Source organism: Dasypus novemcinctus, chromosome X (assembly GCF_030445035.2).
Source record: "Dasypus novemcinctus isolate mDasNov1 chromosome X, mDasNov1.1.hap2, whole genome shotgun sequence".
Classification (NCBI taxonomy): Eukaryota; Metazoa; Chordata; class Mammalia; order Cingulata; family Dasypodidae; genus Dasypus; species Dasypus novemcinctus.
The window spans coordinates 136495006-136516953 of NC_080704.1; the positions used below are offsets into that span (position 1 = coordinate 136495006).

General features: G+C 34.1%; 1 protein-coding gene across 8 annotated transcripts in view; it reads left to right on the plus strand.

Annotated features, from left to right (window-relative positions):
- Positions 1-21948, plus strand: part of STAG2 (STAG2 cohesin complex component) — a 159107-nt gene that overhangs the window by 90415 nt on the left and 46744 nt on the right. For all 8 annotated transcript variants that reach the window (XM_058291453.2, XM_058291454.2, XM_058291456.2 and 5 more), the window contains 7 exons: positions 1870-2021; positions 4388-4461; positions 5536-5659; positions 13120-13218; positions 13313-13392; positions 18617-18724; positions 20764-20875. In XM_058291453.2, coding sequence (XP_058147436.1) covers positions 1870-2021; positions 4388-4461; positions 5536-5659; positions 13120-13218; positions 13313-13392; positions 18617-18724; positions 20764-20875 — 749 coding nt within the window. The remainder of the gene's footprint in view (positions 1-1869; positions 2022-4387; positions 4462-5535; positions 5660-13119; positions 13219-13312; positions 13393-18616; positions 18725-20763; positions 20876-21948) is intronic.

Here is a 21948-nt window from a genome sequence, read left to right on the forward strand (position 1 = left end):
GTTGATAAAGTTACCATAACAAGGTCCCCTCTCCATGATTTACTGGCAGTGGGATGCTATTTTCAGTTTGGATTCTTTGAAGGTGTGCTATAGCTGGTATATGGTAAACCCATTTGATTACAATGCCAGAGCAGTGACTTAGAGGAGCATATGTATGTTTTGTGTTCTTAAAGGTGTTTTATCAGAAAAGGTGTTGAAAACAAACTTGAGCAGACAGAAGCGTTCCGGCAGTCATTCTGGATATGTAGCCCTGCTTAATGATCCTATGTTTGTCCCTGATAGGTATAGCTCTTTCTGGTATGATGGCCCTTACTGTGTGATGGCTAGTCTTTTAATCACACTGCAGAAAGTTGCTTTTTCTCATGTTTCTGTGTAAATATCACATCACGTCATGTCACATCACAAGTTGGTCAAATTCTTTGACCTTTAAACTTTGAATTTTAGTGAAATGAGTTACATTTTTAAGTCATGATTAATTCGAAGACAGATTTTTGGTATTGGTGATAATCTTTTGGTCTCTTGTTCTAAAGGTATATTTGCTGCTCATACACTATTATTGAACATTTGATTTTTATTTATATTAAATTAACTAGGTATTAATTGTTTACCTATAGTATTCTAAGCCTTAACGATGCAGTATATTGATCCGTAACTTCAAAAATCTTCCTTTTTTAAACTCTAGTGGTATTTTTTAAGAGTACTTTCCAAGGGTATTAAAGCTGTGATTGGAGGTATACTGCTTAGTTCTCCATTTTATAAAGAAAATGCAATCTGCTTTATAGGTTTTGCTGTTGTTTCTAGATTTGAAGTCACAAAATATGAATGTGGTCTTTATGATAAATTTAAGGTAGCATTCAGTGTCAAGAACTTGATGACTTCAGAAAATTTAAACAAGTATAATGGCATAAGGTGAATCATTTCAGATCAGAATGATCAACTTACTTGCTGAGGATGTGAAATAGCTCAAAGCAGAAAATTAGGAAATCTTTTTGAAAGAGGCAATAGCCACAAATTAAGATGTGGTTTCATTTTGCTTTATTATAGAATGTACCAGGTTTGAGAAATAGTCTAGAGTTAGCTAAAGAGAGCATAAAATAATTAGGTCTTTAAAAAGCATAGGCATTGAAAGTCTTCTCTTGGGAGCAAGAGTACAGTAAGAGAAGGTGGTTATCTCGGAAGAGGTCTCATGAATGCACTTTATTGAGAGATATTGTAACTGTACCTTTGACTTTTTAGCTTTATCTGTTCTTCACAATTTCACCTTGTCTTTATGAGGATATGTAATAGAGTAAAATTAAAGGAAAGCAAATACTAATAAAGGTAACATTTTTATGCAATATAATTTGATATAAAGCAGTAAGTCTCCCTTTGGTTACCAAGAGAGCTGAATGACTGCTGTTTGAACTAATTTACTTAGAAGAGGAATCACATACTCTAAAACAGAGCATTGTAAGGGACATATGACAGCATAGTGGGGTTGGAGTATGAAGTCTGGAGTCAGATTACCTGTTTTTGAATCCTGGTTTAACACATTATATCATCTTTGTAATCTGAGGCAAGTTTCTTAATCTCCCCGAGCTTCATTTTCCTCATGAATTAAATGGGGGATAATACCTACCTTGGAGGGCTGTTTGAGGATTAAGAGATTATCTATGAAAAGTACTTAACATAGGTAATACATATAGTCAGTATTCAGTACACATTAGCTTTTTTTAATATTGTTGTCATTTGAAGCAGCTCTATTTTTCTTTTCTATTAAAAGCAGAGCAGCCCATCTTGATGTTTTTTAATTTCTTAATTTGGTCTTAAATTGTAAATTTTTGTATCTGTTAAGCTAATTTAATCAACATTTTACTCCTTTAAAAATAGCTATGAAGTTGATGACAGCTTTAGTGAATGTGGCACTAAATCTTAGCATTAATATGGATAATACACAAAGACAATATGAGGCTGAACGGAATAAAATGATTGGAAAACGAGCCAATGAGAGGCTAGAACTCCTGCTACAAAAGCGGAAAGAGGTAAATTTACATCGTGAATATTTTGTCTATCGGTATGTAACCAAGTGGAACTTGGCCACCACTAATATTGATATACTTTGCTAGTTCTCAAGTTAAGATTTTTGGAGATTTACATTTAAATGAAATATTTTTAATTGTTTCAGTATCTAACTTAAAATTTTGTTGAATGTCCTTGCCAACAGTACATAATGTGTTTATTTTCTGTCTCTGGACTAGGAGAAAAAATACTGGGCTTTAATAAGGAGACCTGGATTATAGTCTCAGCTGTGTGCCTCTGGGCCTGTTAATATGTTCTCTAAGCCTTATTATTATCCATCTCTACTGTAAAAATATCTCTCAACTGCTTCCCTCAGCTTGTTGTCAGGATGAAATGAGGTCTTGGTTATGTGAAATCACTTTGAAAATAAAGTATAAGCTATTAATGGTGTCTAAATTAGTGTTTTTCTAGTGTTTTTGGTACAGTGGGAGGCACTTGGTTAACATTAATGAATACCCACTAAATTCAGTGTTGAATAAGGAAAATAGTTTTTCAGCTTTATTCTAAATAATAGTAACTGAAATCTTTTGATGTTGCTCTTGTGATTGAAATTATTCCTTCATTGGTGGTAGAGTTTTTTGCTATCTGATAATGGTGATACTTATTCTCTTTTTGATAGGTGAGAGCTGATGTTTCAAACAATCAGTAAAGCAGTCATTCAAATATTTGCTGTGGTAATCCACAAACTACTTATTTGATCTTAGGATTTGGAGGGGAGGGTATTAGCTGTAATTAGGTATTGGAAATATTCAGTGACTTTTTGAAATGCTCTGATGCAAGAAAAGTCAGAAAAAGCTTGCTCATATTTCCCCCATGCCTTATTTCCTCATCTTTCTCATGTAACTTGAAATGAAGAATTGACATGACACTTTTGTCCCTTAACGCAGGTGACTTATTAGACGAATATGAAGCATGTCATAGTCCTTGAAATTTTGGTCTAATTTCTTGAATGTACATGTGATATTGTGAACATAGGATATAGATGGGTAAAAGGATTTTGTCGTTAAAATTCTTGTGCAGATATAAGCTTTTAATACTTAGGGGTTAGAGTAAAATTTTCAAAGATGTTAAGAGACAGCCTGTACCTTTGGGGTACATCTGTGCTAATGAATATAAGAAATGCATGGCAAGGTTATATTTATAAAAAGAAAAAGATGTATTTTACAAGTGCATTGATTATAATTTAAAAGCAAAGTAAGTCTTAGATTGTTAAAAAGAAAAATTTCTCTTAATTTTCAGGATCTGAATTGATTATATATACGAGTAGATAAGTTAGTCAAGATTTGATTACTGATATTCTACTATGAAACTATTGTGACTAGTAATAGAAGAAATTGTAGCGTTGAGGTGGTGAAAGTGGCCACAGTAGTTGCTGAGGGCAGGGAGAGGGAAGAAGAGATGTAATGTGGGGGCATTTTTCATACTTTGAGTTGTCCTAAATGACACTGTAGGGTCAGATGCTGGACTTTATATATCCTGCTATAACCCACTGAATGTAGTGGGGGAAAGTGTGAACTACAGGGTAAACTATTATCCACGTGGTGCAGCAGTGCTCCAAAATGTATTCACTGAGTGTGATGAGTGTGCCCTAATGATGGGGGAGGTTGTTGGTGTGGGAGGAGAGGGATGGGGGGGAGGTATACGGGAACCTCTTATATTTTTTTGTGTGATGTATATATCTTTAAAAAAACACAATTTACAAAAATGATGGGGGTTGGGGAGTGGGGATATGGGAACCTCTTATGTTTTTTTTTTTAATGTAACATTCTTTGTAATCTCTTAACTTTAATTTTAAAAAGTGTAAAAAAAAAGATTTGAAATGTTTACTTGATTATTTCAGGTCAGTCTTATTTCCCTCAAGAATTTAGGAGGGGACAAACTTAACCTAGTTATTCTACTCTAATCCTTTTTGTTCTTTGAGAAGGTGGCTAGTTAACATTTCTTTTCCTTTTTAGACTATAAAATTGTTAATGCTTTTTTTATATGAACATATGTTATATGATAAATGATGCTTCTTGTAATAATAAGCCACTTAACAGTCTTTTTTAGAGTACCATTATATACTGTAAATTTGTGAGCATTTAAAATTAATCTACCAGCTAAATATTTAAAGCTATATCATATTTCAGGTATTAAGGGAATTTAGCTACTTGGTATAGAACAGCTATTAATTTTTTTTTTGGTGCTTGCTGTTGTCTAGTAGAATTAAAATTAGATATAATCATGAAAACATTGGAGAAAATACACATTTGTGCTCGTAGCACTAACTAATGCTCTTTTGGTTGTCTTCCTTTACTGTTGAAAATAACTGGTGTGTTGTTCTTTTCAGCTTCAGGAAAATCAGGATGAAATAGAAAATATGATGAATGCAATATTTAAAGGAGTATTTGTACATAGATACCGGTAAGTCAAGACAGATTTTTTCATATGTGTCATTGTAATTTTTTTACTGTATTACAGTTTGGCTATTTAGTGGGTTAGGCAGTATAAATCAGTGGAAAGAACTTTAGAGTAAGATCTGTTTTAGAATCTAATCTCTGATACTGAGGGAGAAACTCTGGGTAAGTTATTTAACTGCTCTGAATTTATTTCCCATCTGAAATATGAGCTTACTTAACTGTCCATTAAATAGAAACTATTGCTACTATTAGGAGTCATGGTACAGAATTCTTCATTCCTTTTTTAATGTACTGTGCTAGTAGGGACTGTACCTTGAAGACTTCTGACTCTCCTTCATTCAAATATCAGTGAGAAAATTTGGATAGATTATGGTGGAACTTTTTCTTTTGCTATTTTGAGTGAACAGAAGAAAGAAGTAGGTAATTTTTAGCACCGTTTTCACTGTAATCGATTTTTTAAATGTTGGTGATGTTTTCATGCAACTTCTCTCATTTTCTCAGCTTGGCAGCTATCAAATCAGGTTATGCTTCCTTTGGAATGTCTCCTGTGTCCATTCTTGTTAAGTTTCTGTTCTCATCATTCCCTTATCATCTCATGCCTAGAGATTATTGCAGTTTTCCCAAAACATCCTTTTATTATGTCATTCCTCTCCTTAAAAACCTTCAGTGAGTCACTGGTACCTATAGGATGAAGTTTAAATAATAAGTTTGACATTCAAATCGTAGCTGAGCATGGCCTCAGTGTTGTGTGTAACTAATTCTTGCCTTGGCAATTATGCCCAACAAGACTAGTGTGACTACTGTCTTCTGAACACAATATGCCAAGCAGTTATGCACAAAGGCTGGGATGTTCCAGGGTGTAAAAGGTGGGAATGGAATTTCGTTTATACTGGTATTTAATATTAAGTATTTAATTGGTAGTAATTACATGTAGCCAAGTAGACTATAAGATTTTAGGAGTTTGGGGATCATGCCAGATTTCTTAAAATAAGATAGTGAAATACTTTATAGTAAGTATGAAGTAAGTATTTGTTGTGTTTTGTGTGATTAATATGTATAATTTTTCTCCTTCATTCAGTGATGCAATAGCTGAAATCCGAGCTATATGCATAGAAGAGATTGGTATTTGGATGAAAATGTATAGTGATGCCTTTCTTAATGACAGTTACTTAAAATATGTTGGTTGGACTATGCATGATAAGGTAAGATGTGCCCTATAGATTGCTTATCTAATTTACATATAGGCATAGCTGTCTACAGCTCCAGTTCATAATGAGTTTTCTACATACAGAGATAAGCCTCTTTCCTTGTTCTCTTCCATCTGCTCTATGAAAATTTGGTCTCTATTACATTTGGAATCCAAGCTACTGATACTGGGAACCAAACCAGGGACCTCTGTGCGGTAGACGGGAACTCAATCGCTTGAGCCACATCCTCTTATCCCTTGATTTTCTTTTGGTGAACATGAGTTTTAGCCAAATTATAAGTTATAACTTGGCTTCTGAACTTTTAAAATTTTGGGGCTCTTTTTTGGCTGTATTTTCACTAGCTTTGATATACTTCCTTGTATATATCCCTACATAATACTACTTTCTGTAAAGGAAAATATTCCATGAGGTATGCTACTATCTTTTAGAATAATTTTCCTTTAAACAAATTTTCAAAAACTTATTTTACCTATAAAAAATCTTATTGATGTCTTTCATTCAAACATGAACGTAAATAAACAATAAATGTATAGTAAAAGTTGTGAACTTACTAAACAAACATATATATCATCATACAGGGCTCCCATACGTTCGCCACCGTCACCAGCATTTTTGTGAAACATTTGTTAAAAACTATGAAAGAATATCGTGAAAGTATTACTAACTATAGCCAATATCTTACCTTTATGTATTTTTCCCCCAACTCACCTGAATATCAACACCCTGTGTAATTATTATATATTAGAGTTTGTTAGAAATTGTTCTCATATTTGTTCTGTTAACCACAGTCCATCTTGCACCACAGGATCCACTATGTTGTACAGTCCCATGCTTTCTACAGTCCCTTTAAAGTATACATGTAATTTTGCTGTCATCACCTCAGTTAATTTTTAGAATATTTTCATTACTCCAAAAGGAAAAAAACCCATAACCCCTTGTATTTCCTTATTGTTTTACCTTAGAATTGATATACCTTCTTTGCCATTGCTACAAAAATATTACAATGTTAATGGTAACTATCATCCATAAGTTGCATTAGTTGTAATTTGCCTGTGTATCACCATATTCTTAACACTGTAAAAGAAGAGCATTCTTATATTTGTAGTATTAACCACAGTCTTCATCCATCACCCAAATTAATATGTTATATAGTCCCAAGATTATTCTCTAGAATCCTTTCAATTGACATTTACATTCACAGACTACCTCTTTCAGTCACAAACATTTTATAAATCAGCAGTGTTAGTTATACTCACTATAATGTGTTACCATCAGCTCTGTTCATTTCCACACTTTTATAATAAACCTTTTTAAAAATTCTGCATACACTAAGCAACAACTCTCATTCTTGACCCACTTTCTGTCTCCTAGTAACCTGTTCTCTAGTTTGTCTCCATCAGTTTACTTATCGTATTTAGTTCATATTAGTAAGATCATAAAAATACTTGTCTGTTTGTGTCTGACTCATTTCACTCAGCGTAATGTCAAGATTCATCCATGTTTTCATACGCATCCTGATTTCATTTCTTCCTACAGCAGAATAATCCTCCATTTTATTTATCTACCACATTTTGTTTATCCATTCATTGGTTGATGGACACTTGGGCTGTTTCCATATTTTAGCAATTGTGAATAGTGCTGTGAACCTCTGTGTGCAAATGTCAGGTCACATCCCTGCTTTCAGTTTTGAATATATTCCTAGAAAAAGGATTGCTGGGTCACACAGCATTTCAGCTTCTTGAGGTACTGCCAAACTGTCTTCCACAGAGGCTTCACCATTCTGCATTCTTACAAACAGTGAAGGAGTGTTCCTGTTTCTGCACATCCTTCCAGCACTTGTAGTTTTTTTTTTTTTTTCCAATAATGGCCATTCTATAAGGTGTGAAATGGTATCTCATTGTAATTTGCATCAACATTTCCCTAATAGCTGATGGTAGTGTGAACATTTTTTTCAAGTGTTTTTTGGCCATTTGTATTTCCTCTTTGGAAAAAAGTCCATTTAAGTCTTTTGCCCATTTTTAAATTGGGTTGCTTGTCTTTTTATCATTGAGATGTATGATCTCTTTATATAACACATACCAAACCCTTATCAGATATATTCTTGCATTGAGTAGGCTACGTTTTCACTTTATTGACAAAGTCTTTTGAAGAACAAAAGTGTTTAATTTTAAGGAGGTCCCATTTATCTATTTTTTCTTTCATTGCTTATGCTATGGGTGTAAGGTTTAAGAAACCTACTGCCTACCACAAGATCCTGAAGATGTTTCCCTACATTTTTTTCTGGGAGTTTTATGATTGTAGCTTTTATATTGAGGTCTTTGATCCATTTTGAGTTAATTCGTGAATAAGGTGTGAGATAGGGGTCCTCTTTTTTTCTTTTGTATGTGGATATCCAGATCTCTCAGTGCCTTTTTTTTAACAGAATTTTTTGACCCTGCTGTACAGACTCTATGACAGCCTCATTAAAAATTACTTAACCATAGATGTGAGGGTCTATTTCTGAGTACTCAGTTCAGTTCCATTTGTCAATATGTCTATCTTTATGCCAGTATCATGCTTTTTTTTTTTTTTTAACCACTGTGACTGAGTAATAAGCTTTAAAGTCTGGGCATGAGAGTCTTCCAATTTCATTCTTCATTTTTAAGACCTTTTTGGCTATTCAGGGGCAAAATAAATTACCAAATAAATTTGATAATTGCCTTCCATTTTTGCAAAAAAAGCTGTTGAGAACTTTATTGGGATTGCATTGAATCTGTAAATCGCTTTGGGTAGAATTGATATTTTAACGATATATAGTTTTGTTTTCCAATCCATGAACACAGAATGTCCTTTCATTTATTTAGGACTGACTTGGTTTCTTTTAGCAATGATTTTTAGTTTTCTGAATATAGGTCCTTTATGTCCTTGGTTAAGTTTATTCCTAAATATTTGATTGTTTTAGTATTATAAATGGAAAATTTCCTGACTTCCTTGGATTGTTCATCAGTAATGTATAGAAAAACAGTTATTTTCACATATTAATCTTGTATCCTACCACTTTGCTGAACTCGTCTATTAGTTCTAGTAGGTTTATTGTAGATTTTTTGGGGCTTTCTAGATATATGATCATGTCATCAATGAATTGCTGATAGTTTATTTCTTCCTTTTTGTTTGGGTTCCTTTTATTTCTCTATGTTGTCTGGTTGTCTGATTGTTCTAGCTAGACTTTCTAACACAATATTGAACAACAGTGGTGACGGTGGTTATCCTTTTCTTCTTCCTGATCTTAGCGGGAAAGCTTTCACTCTTTCACCATTGAGTACAGCACTAGCATTTTTCACATATCATGTTGAGAAATTTCCTTCTATTCCTAGTTTTTGGAGTTTTTTAGTCAAGAAAGGATGTTGTAGTTTGTGAAGTGCCTTTTCTGCATCAATCAAAAGGATCATGTGGTTTTTCTTCTTCAGTTTATTAATGTGGTTTATGGCAATAATGGATTTTCTTGCGTTGAACCACCCTTGAGTAGCTGGGATAAAACCCACTTGATTGTGGTATATAATTCTTTCAGTGTGCTTTTGGATTCAGTTTGCAAGTATTTTATTGAGGATTTTTTTCATCTGTATTCTTTAGAGAAATTGGTCTTTAATTTTCTTTTTTCAAGTATATTTATCTGGTTTTGGTATTAGAGTGATGTTGGCATCATAGACTGAGTTGGTTAGTGTCCCTTCCTATTTATTTTTTTTGGAAGAGCTTGAGCAACATTGGTATTAGATCATCTTTGAATAATTGGTAAAATATACCTGTGAAAAGTGCTGGGCTTTTCATTTTTGATGACTTTAAATCACTTTACTTGGATGGGTTGTTGAGGTTTCCTTTCTTCCTGGGTCAGTGTAGGTTGTTGGTGTGTTTCAAGGAATTTGTTCATTTTGTCTATGTTGTCTGGTTGGTTAGTGTATAGTTGTAAAAAGTATCTTCTTATGACATCTCTTGTTTCTGTGTGGTCACTGGTAATATTCCCCCCCTCTCATTTCTGATTTTATTTATTTGCATTTTTCTATTTTTTGTCAGTCTAGATAAGTTTTTTTGATGTATAGATGTCTGTTAGGTCTATTTTACTTGCCATATTAGTCATGCTCTCTGTTTCTTTATTGGTTCTAGTCCAGATGTTCTATCTAATACGGCAAGTGTTGTATTGAAGTCTCCAACCATAATTGTAGAGACATGTCTTTCTCCCCTAAGATTTGCCAGTGTGTGTCTAATGTATTTTGGGGGCACTGAGGTTAGACGCATAAATATTTAAAATAGTAATTTCTTCTTGTTGAATTGTTCCTTTTATTAATATAGAACAGGTTTGTATTTAAAATCTATTTTGTCCAATGTTAGTATCACTACTCCAACTCTTTTTTGGTTACTATTTGCATGGAGTATCTTTTTCCAGCCTTTCACTTTTAGCCTGGTTGTGTCCTTATATCTGAGTGGAGTCTCTTGTAGATAAAATATAGATCTCATATTTTTTTATCTATTTCATCAGTCTGTCCTTTTTTTAAGATTTATTTTATTTGCTTTCCCCCTCCCCCCTTATTTGCACTTGCTGTCTGTTCTGTGCCCTCTTGTCCTCTTTTTCTAGAAGTTACCAGGAACCAAACCTGGGACTTCCCATGTGGGAGTGAGGTACCCAATCAATTGAGCCACCTCTGCTCCCATCTGTGTCTTTTGATTGCAGAGTTCAAGCCATTAACATTCAATGTTATTACTGTAAAGGAATTACTTACCTTCATCTGTTTTGGCTTTCTGTTGTCATATTGTACTATCGTCTCTTTTTTACCCTTTCTCATATTCTTCGTTTGTTTCTACACTCTTTTCTCCAAGTCTTTCGCCCTTGTTTTTTCCTTTCAGGCTGCAGCACTCCCTTTAGTATCTCTTGTAATTCTGGTCTTTGGTAACATATTCTCAGTTTTCATATGCCTGTGAAGACTTTGAACTCCCCTTCATTTCTGAATAACAGCTTTGTCAGACACAGATTTCTTGGCTGGCAGTTTTTCTCTTTCAATACCTTAAATACATCATACAACTTTCTTCTCTCCATCGTTTCTGAGGAGAGGTCAGCATTTAATCTTATTGAGTTTCCTTTGTGTGTGATGCTTTTCTTTTTTTTTCTTTTTCCTGTTTTCAAAATCTATCTTTGATATTCATCATTCTGAATAGTAGGTGTCTCTAGAATGGTCTATTCATGTTTACTCTGTTTGGGGTGAATTGTCCTTGGATATTGATATTTATGTCTTTCATAAGGGTAGAGAAGTTTACTGTCATGATTTTTCCAAATATTCTTTCTGCCCCTTTTTCATTTTCTTCTCCTTCTGGCACATGAATAATGCATGTGCTTTTGTGTTTCGTGTTGTCATTCAATTCCCTGAGACCTCGTTCCATTTTTCCATTGTTTCTTCTTGTCTTTTTCCAGTTCAGATATTCTATGTTCAGAATCACTAATTCTGTCTTCAAGCAATTCAGATCTGCTCTTATGCCTGTAATGTATTTTTTTAAAAAGATTTATTTATTTCTCCCCATCCCCTCATTGTTTGCACTTGCTATGTGTGTTCATCTTCTTTGTTTCTTTAGGTGGCACTGGGAACCACACCTGGGATCTCTTATGTGGGAGGGAGGAGCTCAATTGCTTAAAGCCACCTCTGTTCCCTGCTTTGTTCTGTCTCTGCTATGTTTTTCCTCTTGTGTCTTTTGTTGCGTCATCTTGTCACATCAGCTTGCCATGCCTGCCTATCACTCCAGCTTGCTCTCCTGCTCATCCTCTCTTTAGGAGGCAGTGGGAACCTCTGCTCCCTGCTTTTTTTGGGTCTCTCATTATGTATTTCTTCTTGAGTCTCTTGTTGTGTCATCTTGTTGTGTCAGCTGGCACCTGCCCGACGTGCCAACTTGCTGTCTTCTTTAGGAGGCACTGGGAACTGAACCACAGACCTCCCATGTGATAGGCAGAAGCCCAGTAGCTTAAGCCATATTCGCTTCCCTCTAATGTATTTTTTTTAAGCCCAGTAAAAAGAATTTATTTGGGAAATGGGGGAAAGAATATAGATGTTGAGAAATGGGAGTGAAAGATGGTAATACACACCAAGCTTTGTTGTCGGCCTCTCTAGACAGAGAGAGCCCCTCTAATGTATTTTTAATCTCATCCATTGTGTCTTTCATTCCCATAAGGTCTGTTATGTTTCTTTTTTTTTTCTTTATTTTTTCTCTATTTTTAAAAAATGTTACATTCAAAAATTATAAGAGGTCCCCATATCCCCCACCCCCTCACCCCACTGACTTTCAAATTGTTCTTTGTGCTCACCCAGTGTTGTCTTAATATCTTTTATCTCTTTAGTCATATTTTCTTTCAGTTCTTTGAATTGATTTAGGAGAGTTGTGTGATTATCATTGATTAATTGTCTTAAATCCTGAATCTCTTCAGGATATTTGGTTTGTTCCTATGGCTGGGCCATCTCTTCCTGTTTCCTAGTGTGGCTTGTAATATTTTGCTGATGTCTATGCATCTGATATGTTGTTGCATTTACTCTGATGGCCAATTTCTCTCTCTTGCCTATAGTTATTATTTTTTTTCACAGCTCTTTTATTTTTGGTTCAACTTACCCTAAGTCTTTAAGGTTGCTCAACTTAAGTTATTAAAATCATACCAGGGACTCACTACTTGGGCGCAGACTTTCTACCAGGTGTGGGGTAAAGAGAACTCTAAAAGCAGTTTTTGTCCATTTAACTTCCAGACTGGCTAGCAGATGGCACTTGCTGGTGCTGTGTTCCACTGAGGTGGCCTCTTGGCTTTCCTTTGTTTTCTTCTGGCCAGAGCTGAGATTCAAAGTGGGCTCCCCTGCCAGAATTCAATGAAGAAAAGCCCCCTGACTCTCCCTCCCTCTTCCCCTGTAACAGCTGACAGGGAGGACGATAAATGCTACCCTCTCAGCTGCAATGAGCCAGGGGTTTGATGACTGCTAAATATCTCCAGCCTGTGGGGAGAGAGTCCTTGCTTTTGGTGAGAAGGTTTAGGAACTCAGTTTGTTGTTTTGGCCTCTTTGTCTCTCTGTCTCTCACCCTTCTGGGAATTGGGAATTGCGAAGCACTGTCCTGGTCTGTTGATCCCCAAAACAGGTCCCTCAAAGCAGGTCCCTCAGGCAGCTTTTAGCTTTTTGTGAGAGAGCTGGGCATTATCTCTCTAATCCTATTCCATCTTTCCACAATCCTTGTCTTATAATTTTTTGCTGGTGTCTTACCATCTCAACATGCTGGTAAATTTATTCTTCAGTTCCTGTTCTGATTCCTCTTGTTACATTTTCAAAGCTGACACTTTTCAAAAAAAGCTGTTGTAGAGAACATATTTTAGACTGTAAAGTAGAAAATATTGTATAAATCTTACATGTTCAGTTTGAGAATATTTAAGAAATTTAATGCATTTTTCTCCTTGTTTTATTTAGCAAGGTGAGGTAAGACTCAAATGTCTTACTGCTCTACAAGGGCTTTATTATAACAAAGAGCTTAATTCCAAATTAGAGCTTTTTACCAGTCGATTCAAGGTTAGTCTTATTTTAAATATCTTAAAAATTACTTATAATTTAAAAATATTTCTCTTATTCTCTCTTTAAAAATACTTTAATCTTTTGTCTTTAGGATAGAATTGTTTCTATGACTCTTGATAAAGAATATGATGTTGCAGTACAAGCAATAAAATTACTCACTCTTGTTTTACAGTAAGTATGAATTTGTTGTATATTACTAATGTATAGCCATCTAAATGATACAATTGAGTAATTGGTTGAAATTTAAGTCTTCTAAATGTTAATAATTGAAATCATGGAGTTTTGTAGCTAAAAGTGTAATTTCCTCATCTAAGATTGAGAAAATAGAGGAAAAAGAAACAATTTATCTAATGAAATTCTAGGTGAACTAGGAATTCATGTGTTTCCATTCTCTTGGCTAGCTTCTACTGTGTTTTAGGTGCCCTTGAAATAAAGTTAAATACCTGAGCATACTAGAAAATGCACTTACATTTTGTTATTATTTTATGGTAAGAGTATTTATTGAAACTTCTGTCATGCTTCTCATAGGAGCTTTAAAAATATATAAACTTAAAACATGTACTACTATGTTATATAATAGTGATGCTATTTTGTTTCTGTTTAAAATATAATTATCAGGTATGGTTTCTTTACCAAGCATTGAGATACAAACATTTTGTTAAAAATACCTAGGAATAATATTAATGAAAAATCTGTCAGATATGTGAACAGAATTCTTTAATAAAATGCAACTATAAGACTCAAAAGAAGACTTGTGTGTAGATAGAGTTTCTTCTTCGGAAAGATAAACTCATTATTTTTAAGGGTTTATAAGCTTCCTACATCTGTATACTGAACCATGATCTAAGTAATAATAGCAAAAGATACTTGAAAAAAATCATAACAAGCTAATTCTGATGTTCATATGGAACATTTATTGTTGGAGTAGGCAGTGCAGTTATGATAAAATGTAATGAGTGAGAAAACTAAAAAATAAACACAACGTAAAGAGTAAGGACTAGCCTGGTACAATTTCAAATTATATTGTAAATTTTGTTTTAGTGATGTAAAAAGATTTTTTTTCACTGCACCCCCCTCCCCTTGTTGTCTCCTCTTTGTGTCCATTTGCTGTGCATTCTTCTGTCGCTTGTCTTTTTTTTAGATGGCACCAGGAACCGATCCTGGGACCTTTTGGAGTGGGAGAGAAGTGCTCAATCTCTTGAGCAATCTCAGCTTCCTGGTCTCCTTTGTGTCTTTTTTTTTGTTGCGTTATCTTGCTGTGCCAGCTCTCTGCTCGGGCCAGCTTGCCACAGTGGACAGCACTCAGCCCAATCACTGGAGGCACATCTGCTTCTCTATGTTGTAAATTTTGGTAGTGACAAAGAGATCAGAGGAGCAGAATAAAGAGTTGAGACAAACCCAAATTCATACATGAATCTACTGTAGGTTGAAGATAGCATTTCCTGTCAGTTGGAAATAGAGTCATTAACTGGTTTGTGACAGCTGATTCTATTTTGGATGAAAAATACAATTGGATCCATATTTCATAATTTACACCAAAATAATTTCCAAATGGATGAGATACTTAAATGCAAAACAGTAAAACCATAAAAGTAGTAGGTGCAAATTTGAAAAGGTTTTAAAATTTTGCATCATATGTAACATAACTGAGCCAGGTCTTTGGGGAGCATGACAAACCTAGAAAAGATCAATGAATTTTAACTACATAAAAAACTAAAAATATCTACATGTCATAAAATACCATAACAAACTCAAAAATAAATGACAAAATGGGTAAAATTTTTGTTTCATGGGGATTAAAGTATGTAAAATAAATCGATTAAAAAAACAAACAGGAGGAAAATAGTTAAAATTTGAGTTAGATCATTGAAAGGAAAGGAAATGCAAATTTTAGCATACTGAAAGTTGGTTAACCTTACTTATATTAGAGACAAGTATAGTAAAATGAAACCATTTTTACCAATTTGTTTGGCAGAGGTATAAAAGTATTTGGTAATTTGCCAGTATCGATGAAAATTTAAAATCCCGACATTTTCTGGCAAAGCATTGTTTGCCACAGCAGAATTTTAGAAACAACCTAGATGTTCATCAGTTAGAGAAATAATTAAATTATTGTGGCTAATATAAACTTACCCGTGGATTATCTCATTTAATCATCTCACTGGCCTGGTGAGATGGTGGTAGTGGTTATCCCCATTTATATGAAATGGATTACATTGTAGTCATTTCAAAGAAGGCAGCTCTAGATGTCCTTGAGCACTGACCATTTCCTAAGTAGCCACTTGATTAGGGACGTTCTTTTTCATTTTTAATACAATTTATTGAAGTATATCATTCATACATGAATATACATAAACAATAAGTATATAGTAAAAATTGAGAACTTACAAAGCAGACATGTATAACATCATACAGGGCTCCCATACATCACCCTGCCACAATACCTTGTATTGTGAAATATTTGTAACAAATTATGAAAACATTGACAAAGTATTACTAACTGTAGTCTGTATCTTACATATTGTGTATTTCTCCTCCAACCCTATTTTTTTTCTGTTCATAAAGCATATAATTTAGCTAAAGTGTACAATCAGTGGTATTTGTTATAATCACTGAGTTGCGCATTCATTACTTCAGTCAATATTAGAGCAATTTCATGACTCCAAGAAAAAAAGTAAAACAACAAAAAAAACAAATCTCTGTCATACCCATATGTTAGTGCTAGTAATTACAAATCCTGTGGCGTGTTTTCACCATTTCTATTCATTTGCAAACATTTACAAACAACTTTTTACCAATTCTGCACAGATTAAAACTCAGCTTTCCATTCTCTAATAATCACATTCTTTTCTCTGGTGGTTAGCTATTAACTCCACGAGTTTGCTCATTATTTAGCACATAATAGCAAAATCATATAATATTTGTCCTTTTTATGCCTACCTTGCTTCACTCAGTATAATGTTCTGTAGGTTCATCCATGTTGTTTAATGCCTCATGACTTCATTTCTTCTTACAGCTAAATAATAATACATCATATGTATATACCACATTTTACCCATTTGTCAGTTGATGGATATCTGGGTTGTTCCCATCTTTTGGCAATTGTGAATAATGTTACTTTGAACATCGGTGTGCAGATGCCTGTTCGTGTCATTGCTCTCAATATTGTTGCTAATGAACATAGATGCAAAAATCCTCAACAAAATTCTTGCAAATCGAATCCAACATCATATAAAAACAATTATACATCATGATCAAGTGGGTTTTATTTCTGGTATTCAAGGGTGGTTCAACATAAGAAAATCAATTAATGTAATATGCCACATTAACAAATCAAAGGAAATTAGGGGCATTTTGATCAGTCGTAGTTGTTACTGAATTTTTCCATAATTTTTAATTGGATTTAAAAATTATTGTTTATTCATTTTATAAAAATATTGAAAGTCTCCTAAAATGAACAAGAAAATAATAGTATTCTACATATATTTCTGTAGCTTCTCCCCTCTTCTCCATTATATACTATGGTAATCTTTTATTCTCTGATATTTTAAATATTTATTTCTCCCCCCTGAGATGGCTCCTTCGTATGTCTACTCATTGTCTTTGCTTGTTGTGTCCATTTGTTTTCTGCTCATCTTCTTCAGGAGGCCCCAGGAAACAAACCTGGGACCTCCCATGTTGGAGGTGGGCGCCCAACCACTTGAGCCACATCTGCTCCCTCTGATTTTTTTTTTAAGATTTATTTTTATTTATTTCTCCCCTCCCCCAGTTGTCTGCCCTCTGTGTCCATTTGCTATGTGTTCTTCTGCCTTCATTTGCATTATCTGGTGGCACTGGGAAACTGCGTCTCTTTTTTGTTGCATCATCTTGCTGCGTCAGCTCTCCATGTGTGTGGCACCACTGCTGGGCAGGCTGCACTTTTTTCATGCAGGGCGGCATTCCTTGCAGGGTGCACTCTTTGTGCATGAGGCACCCCTACGCCAGGGCACCCCTGAGAGGCATGGCACTCCTTGCACGTGACAGCAGCACTGTGTGTGGATCTGTTCACCCCATGGGTCAGGAGACCTTGGGGATCGAACCCTGGACCCTCCATATGGTAGACAGATGCTCTGTCAGTTGAGCCATGTCCGCTTCCCTACTCCCTCTGATATTTTTATGAAGGGTAATACACATAGCTATTACGTTGATTTAGCAAAGTACATACCTAATAATTTTTTGAATGTTGTCAAGAATATAATTTCTTAAATAGTTGAGAGAAGGTACTGATTTCTTTACTTGTAAACCACTACGGACTTACAATACTTTAACTGATTTTATTCAATATATGATTTTTCATTATAGAGAGGCATAAGTTATTTTTTCCAGAAACCACCCAGTATTATATATATAGTAATTTAAATGAAAGTGCTCTTAAAACTTGTATTTTCACCACATTTTAGTTTAGTTTCTCTCAAAAAGTAATATTTACCTGGACATTAAACTTCTGTCTCCCTTGAGCACAAGAGAAAAGCAGAAAGTAAAAAGGGTCTAAGCTGTTCAAATAAACATCTAATTTTTTTAGGCTTTTATCTCTGGAGGTGATACTGTGATTCATAATTTATATATAATACTAAAAACCTAGATAATTTATCTCACAGTAAATTAAAAGCATATTAGGAAGGAATGAACTGCTAGATGCCAGTACCCTGAATGTCCCCAGCAAGGGAAGAACCCTGCCAGGTTTACCTTGAGATTCAATGGTTGATGTACTTATTAATGACTGTGATTCATCAAGAAATTTTCTTAGATTTGTGTTTTTTAAAAAATATAATCTGCATAATGAGTACTATATTTTAATAAGATTATCCAGTGATTCCAAATAAAGTTCTTTGACACTTAAATTTTAATTATTTGGAAAATCCATTTGGATTTCCTTATATATGGTATTCAGTAAATTTCAGATAAAGTACTCTTCATTAACGTGAGATAACTCGGGGCATTAGTATATCTTTCCTTAATTTAACTAGGAATTAAATGTAAAGTGTTCTCTGCGATTATTAACACTTAAGTTCTTAGCGTGCTGCCACTTTATTTTCTATAGTAGTTTCCATTATTTTGTCTTCGTTTTCCTTTAGCATTTGTGTTGCACTCCTTCTTTTCATATAATAGTTTATATTCATTATTCACTCTAATTTTAACTATTTTTAAAATCTTAATAAAATACTCAGCTCTTTTGTCAGGGCAAGCTTTTACTGGCACACCATAATCAAATAAGGTTGATTTCTTCTATTTTTATATTTTCTTTAATACATATTTATGAAAGTTTACTATTTTTAAATGTGTGAGCATGGATTTTTTACTCTTTCACTTAGAATTATGACATTATTTAAAACTGGTATTGCTTATTTCTTTTCAGGAGCAGTGAAGAAGTTCTTACTGCAGAAGATTGTGAAAATGTCTATCATTTGGTTTATTCAGCTCATCGGCCAGTAGCAGTAGCAGCGGGGGAATTTCTCTATAAAAAGTAAATCTAAGTTTCTGTTATTCATTTTCTAAAGCATACTTTTAACTTGTGTTATCCAGCATATTAAAAATACATATTATTTTTTAAAAATTATGCAATACAGGTCAATGTGAAATTTTCAGTTTATTTCCTTTAAAAGTTTAGATTTTTCCCCTCCAATTCTTTTTATTTATTTAAGTTAAATCTTTACAGGGAACTGCACCCATGTCTTTAATGAATATCTAAGCCTGTGTTAGTTTATTTTGCTTTAGAAAATAATAAATGTTCTGCCTTAAGTGCTTAGTATAGTTTGACATAAGAATTCTCAGAATCCTACAGTCTCCTTACTTTTATGGTTCATTTAACATCTCAGATTTGGTAATATGAATAGCAGTGTCACTATGAACACAGGAAACAATTCAGCAAATGCTATCAAAGCTTTCGAAAAGAACAGTTTGTGTAACTACATGGAATAAACTCTATTGTAAAATTTTATCAAGATGCCCATTACAGCAGAAGTAGTTATTAGAGTAGATGATGTAAAACATACTACAGTTTCTATTCATTCTTATCTGATGTTAATTCTGTTGAGTTTGAGGAAAAAGAACCATGACATACATAGACAGAGGCCATTAAGTTCCAACATTGGAATAATTGTAAAAGAAAGATGAAGTGGGATTGTTTGGTGATGGTAAATCCATAGTTTCTGAGGAATCACCATATTTTTTCCATTGTGGCTGCACTATTTTACCTTCTTACCAGCAGTGCACAAGTGTACCTATTTATGTCCATCCTGTCCTATACTTTTTTTCCATTTTTTTAAGCAGTAGCCATTCTAGTGAATGTGAAATGATATCTCATTGTAGTTTTGGCTTGTATTTCCCTAATGACTAAAGATATTGAGCATTTTTTTCAAGTTCTTATTGGCCACACATAAACACACACAAAACCCACAAAGCTGTACAGTGCAATGAGTAAACCCTAATGTAAACAGAGCACTAAAGTTAATTGTATAGTTGAAACATTGTGCATGAATTGTAACAAAGGTACACCACTGATGCAAAATGTTAATAATAGGAAAAACTGAGTGTGAGAGGGGATTATTTGGGAACGATGTGCTTTCTGCACAATGTTTCTATAAACTTAAAACTGTTCTAATAAAAAAAAGAAACAGAAGGGTGAATGAAAAGATATATACGGTTACAAAGAGAAGAATATATGTCTTATGTCTATGTGCATAAGTTAATCAGTGTAATTCTTTTCTGAAAGGAAAGTCTCGTAATTGCAGTAAGGTTTCTAAAAAGAATTTATAGCTCCACACAGTTAATTTAGCTAAGGGGACTCTATTAGCCAGAGGGGGTGCTAATGCAGAAGTACCAGAAATCTGTTGGCTTTTATAAAGGGTATTTATTTGGAAGCTTACAGTTAAAAAGCCCTTAAAGAATCCAACTCAAGGTACCATAAGAGGTACTCTCACACCCAAAGTCATTGGGCACATGTCAAAGCAAGATGGCAGGCTATGTCTGTGAGGGTTCAGCCTCCCGTCTTCCTCTTAAGGCTCCTTGGTCCCAGCATCTTCCAATCTCAGCTGTAGGCTGGTCTAAGGCTCGTCTGAGGGCTTCTCAGCTGTAGGCTGTCATGCTCATCTCTTCCTGGGGCCTTGTCTATTTCTCTGTACCTGCTTCTATATATCTACTTTCATGTGAGAGTCTGTTTTATCAGCCCAAGGTTGCTGGGACTCAATGCTGAGTCATACTCTAATGATGTGGCTCAGTGAGAGCCTTAGTCTTAACATAATTTAGTCAGATGTCTCAGCTGAATCTGATACAGTCAAAGGGTTTCATGCCCAGAGAAACAGACCAGTTAACAAACATAATGAATATCTCTTTTTGGAATTCATAAATAATGTCAAACTGCCATAGGGACTAAGGAGCTCAATCAAGTACAAAATCAAACCTCAAGTGTCCCTTAACTCCTTTGTTAGATTCTTGGATATGGATTCCAGACAGTTAAGTGTTTTTTCTTTTTTAATGAAAGTAAATATTTCACTTTGAACATAGGCTCTTCAGTCGTAGAGACCCAGAGGAGGATGGAATGATGAAAAGAAGAGGAAGACAGGGCCCAAACGCCAACCTTGTTAAGACATTGGTTTTTTTCTTTCTGGAAAGTGAGGTTAGTTGATGTTATTTACTTTATGTTAATGCTTAAAAATTTTGGGAGAAATTTTTCTATATATTCAGTAAATGTTGAGAAGAATGGAAATCTACCATTCCACAGAATTTTTAAAAATTGTTATTGCTTTTAGTAACATGTTCAAAAATAGGATTTATGAGTGGTGCTAAAAGCATGAATTTTGAAGTCAGAAAAACCTGTTTACCAATTGTGCTGCTCTATTTAATAATTTGTACAACCTTCATTTAGTTACTCTTTTTAAGCCTTATATGGGTAATAATTTTGCAGATACTACTGAGATATAATCCATATAAAACTCTTAATGTATAACTTAGCACATTTTAAGTTCTCAATAGTTGTAACCTGTTATAGCTATTGTTGTTGATGTGGTTTTAGATATAACACATCAACTTTTACATCTCCAAGGTGAAAATCTACCTGTTAACTAGATTTTGAGAGGACTCACATACATTTTTGGTATTCATACAATCCATTGTTAAATCAATGTTAGGGCCTTTTAATTTAATTTTCTGGTTGTTACTAGAATGTAGAAATACATATGATTTTTGTGTACTGACCTTATATCCTACGACTTTATTAAGTCACATTGTTAGTAATATTTAAGTATATTTCTTAGGATATTCTAAAATACACAATCTTGTCATTTGCAAATTAAGGTAATTTTACTTCTTTTCCAACATTTATGCCGTTTATTTTTTTCTTGCCTTATTGAACTGGCTAGGACCTCCAGTAGAAAGTTGAATAGAAGTGATGAGAGTGGACATCTTTGCATCGTTCCTGATCTTAGGGGAAAATCATCCAGTATTTCAACATTAAGTATATTGTTAAACATAGGTGTTATGTAGATAGTTAATATCAGATTGAGGGCCTCCTTTCCTTTTCTCCCTTCTTTACTGAGAGGTTTTATCATGAATGGATATTGAATTTTGTCAAATGCTTTTTGTGTATCTCTTTTTTTTAATTAATTAATTTATTGTTTATTGACTTTGTAATAATATTACATTAAAAATATATATATATGAGGTCCCATTGAACCCTACCACCCCCACCCC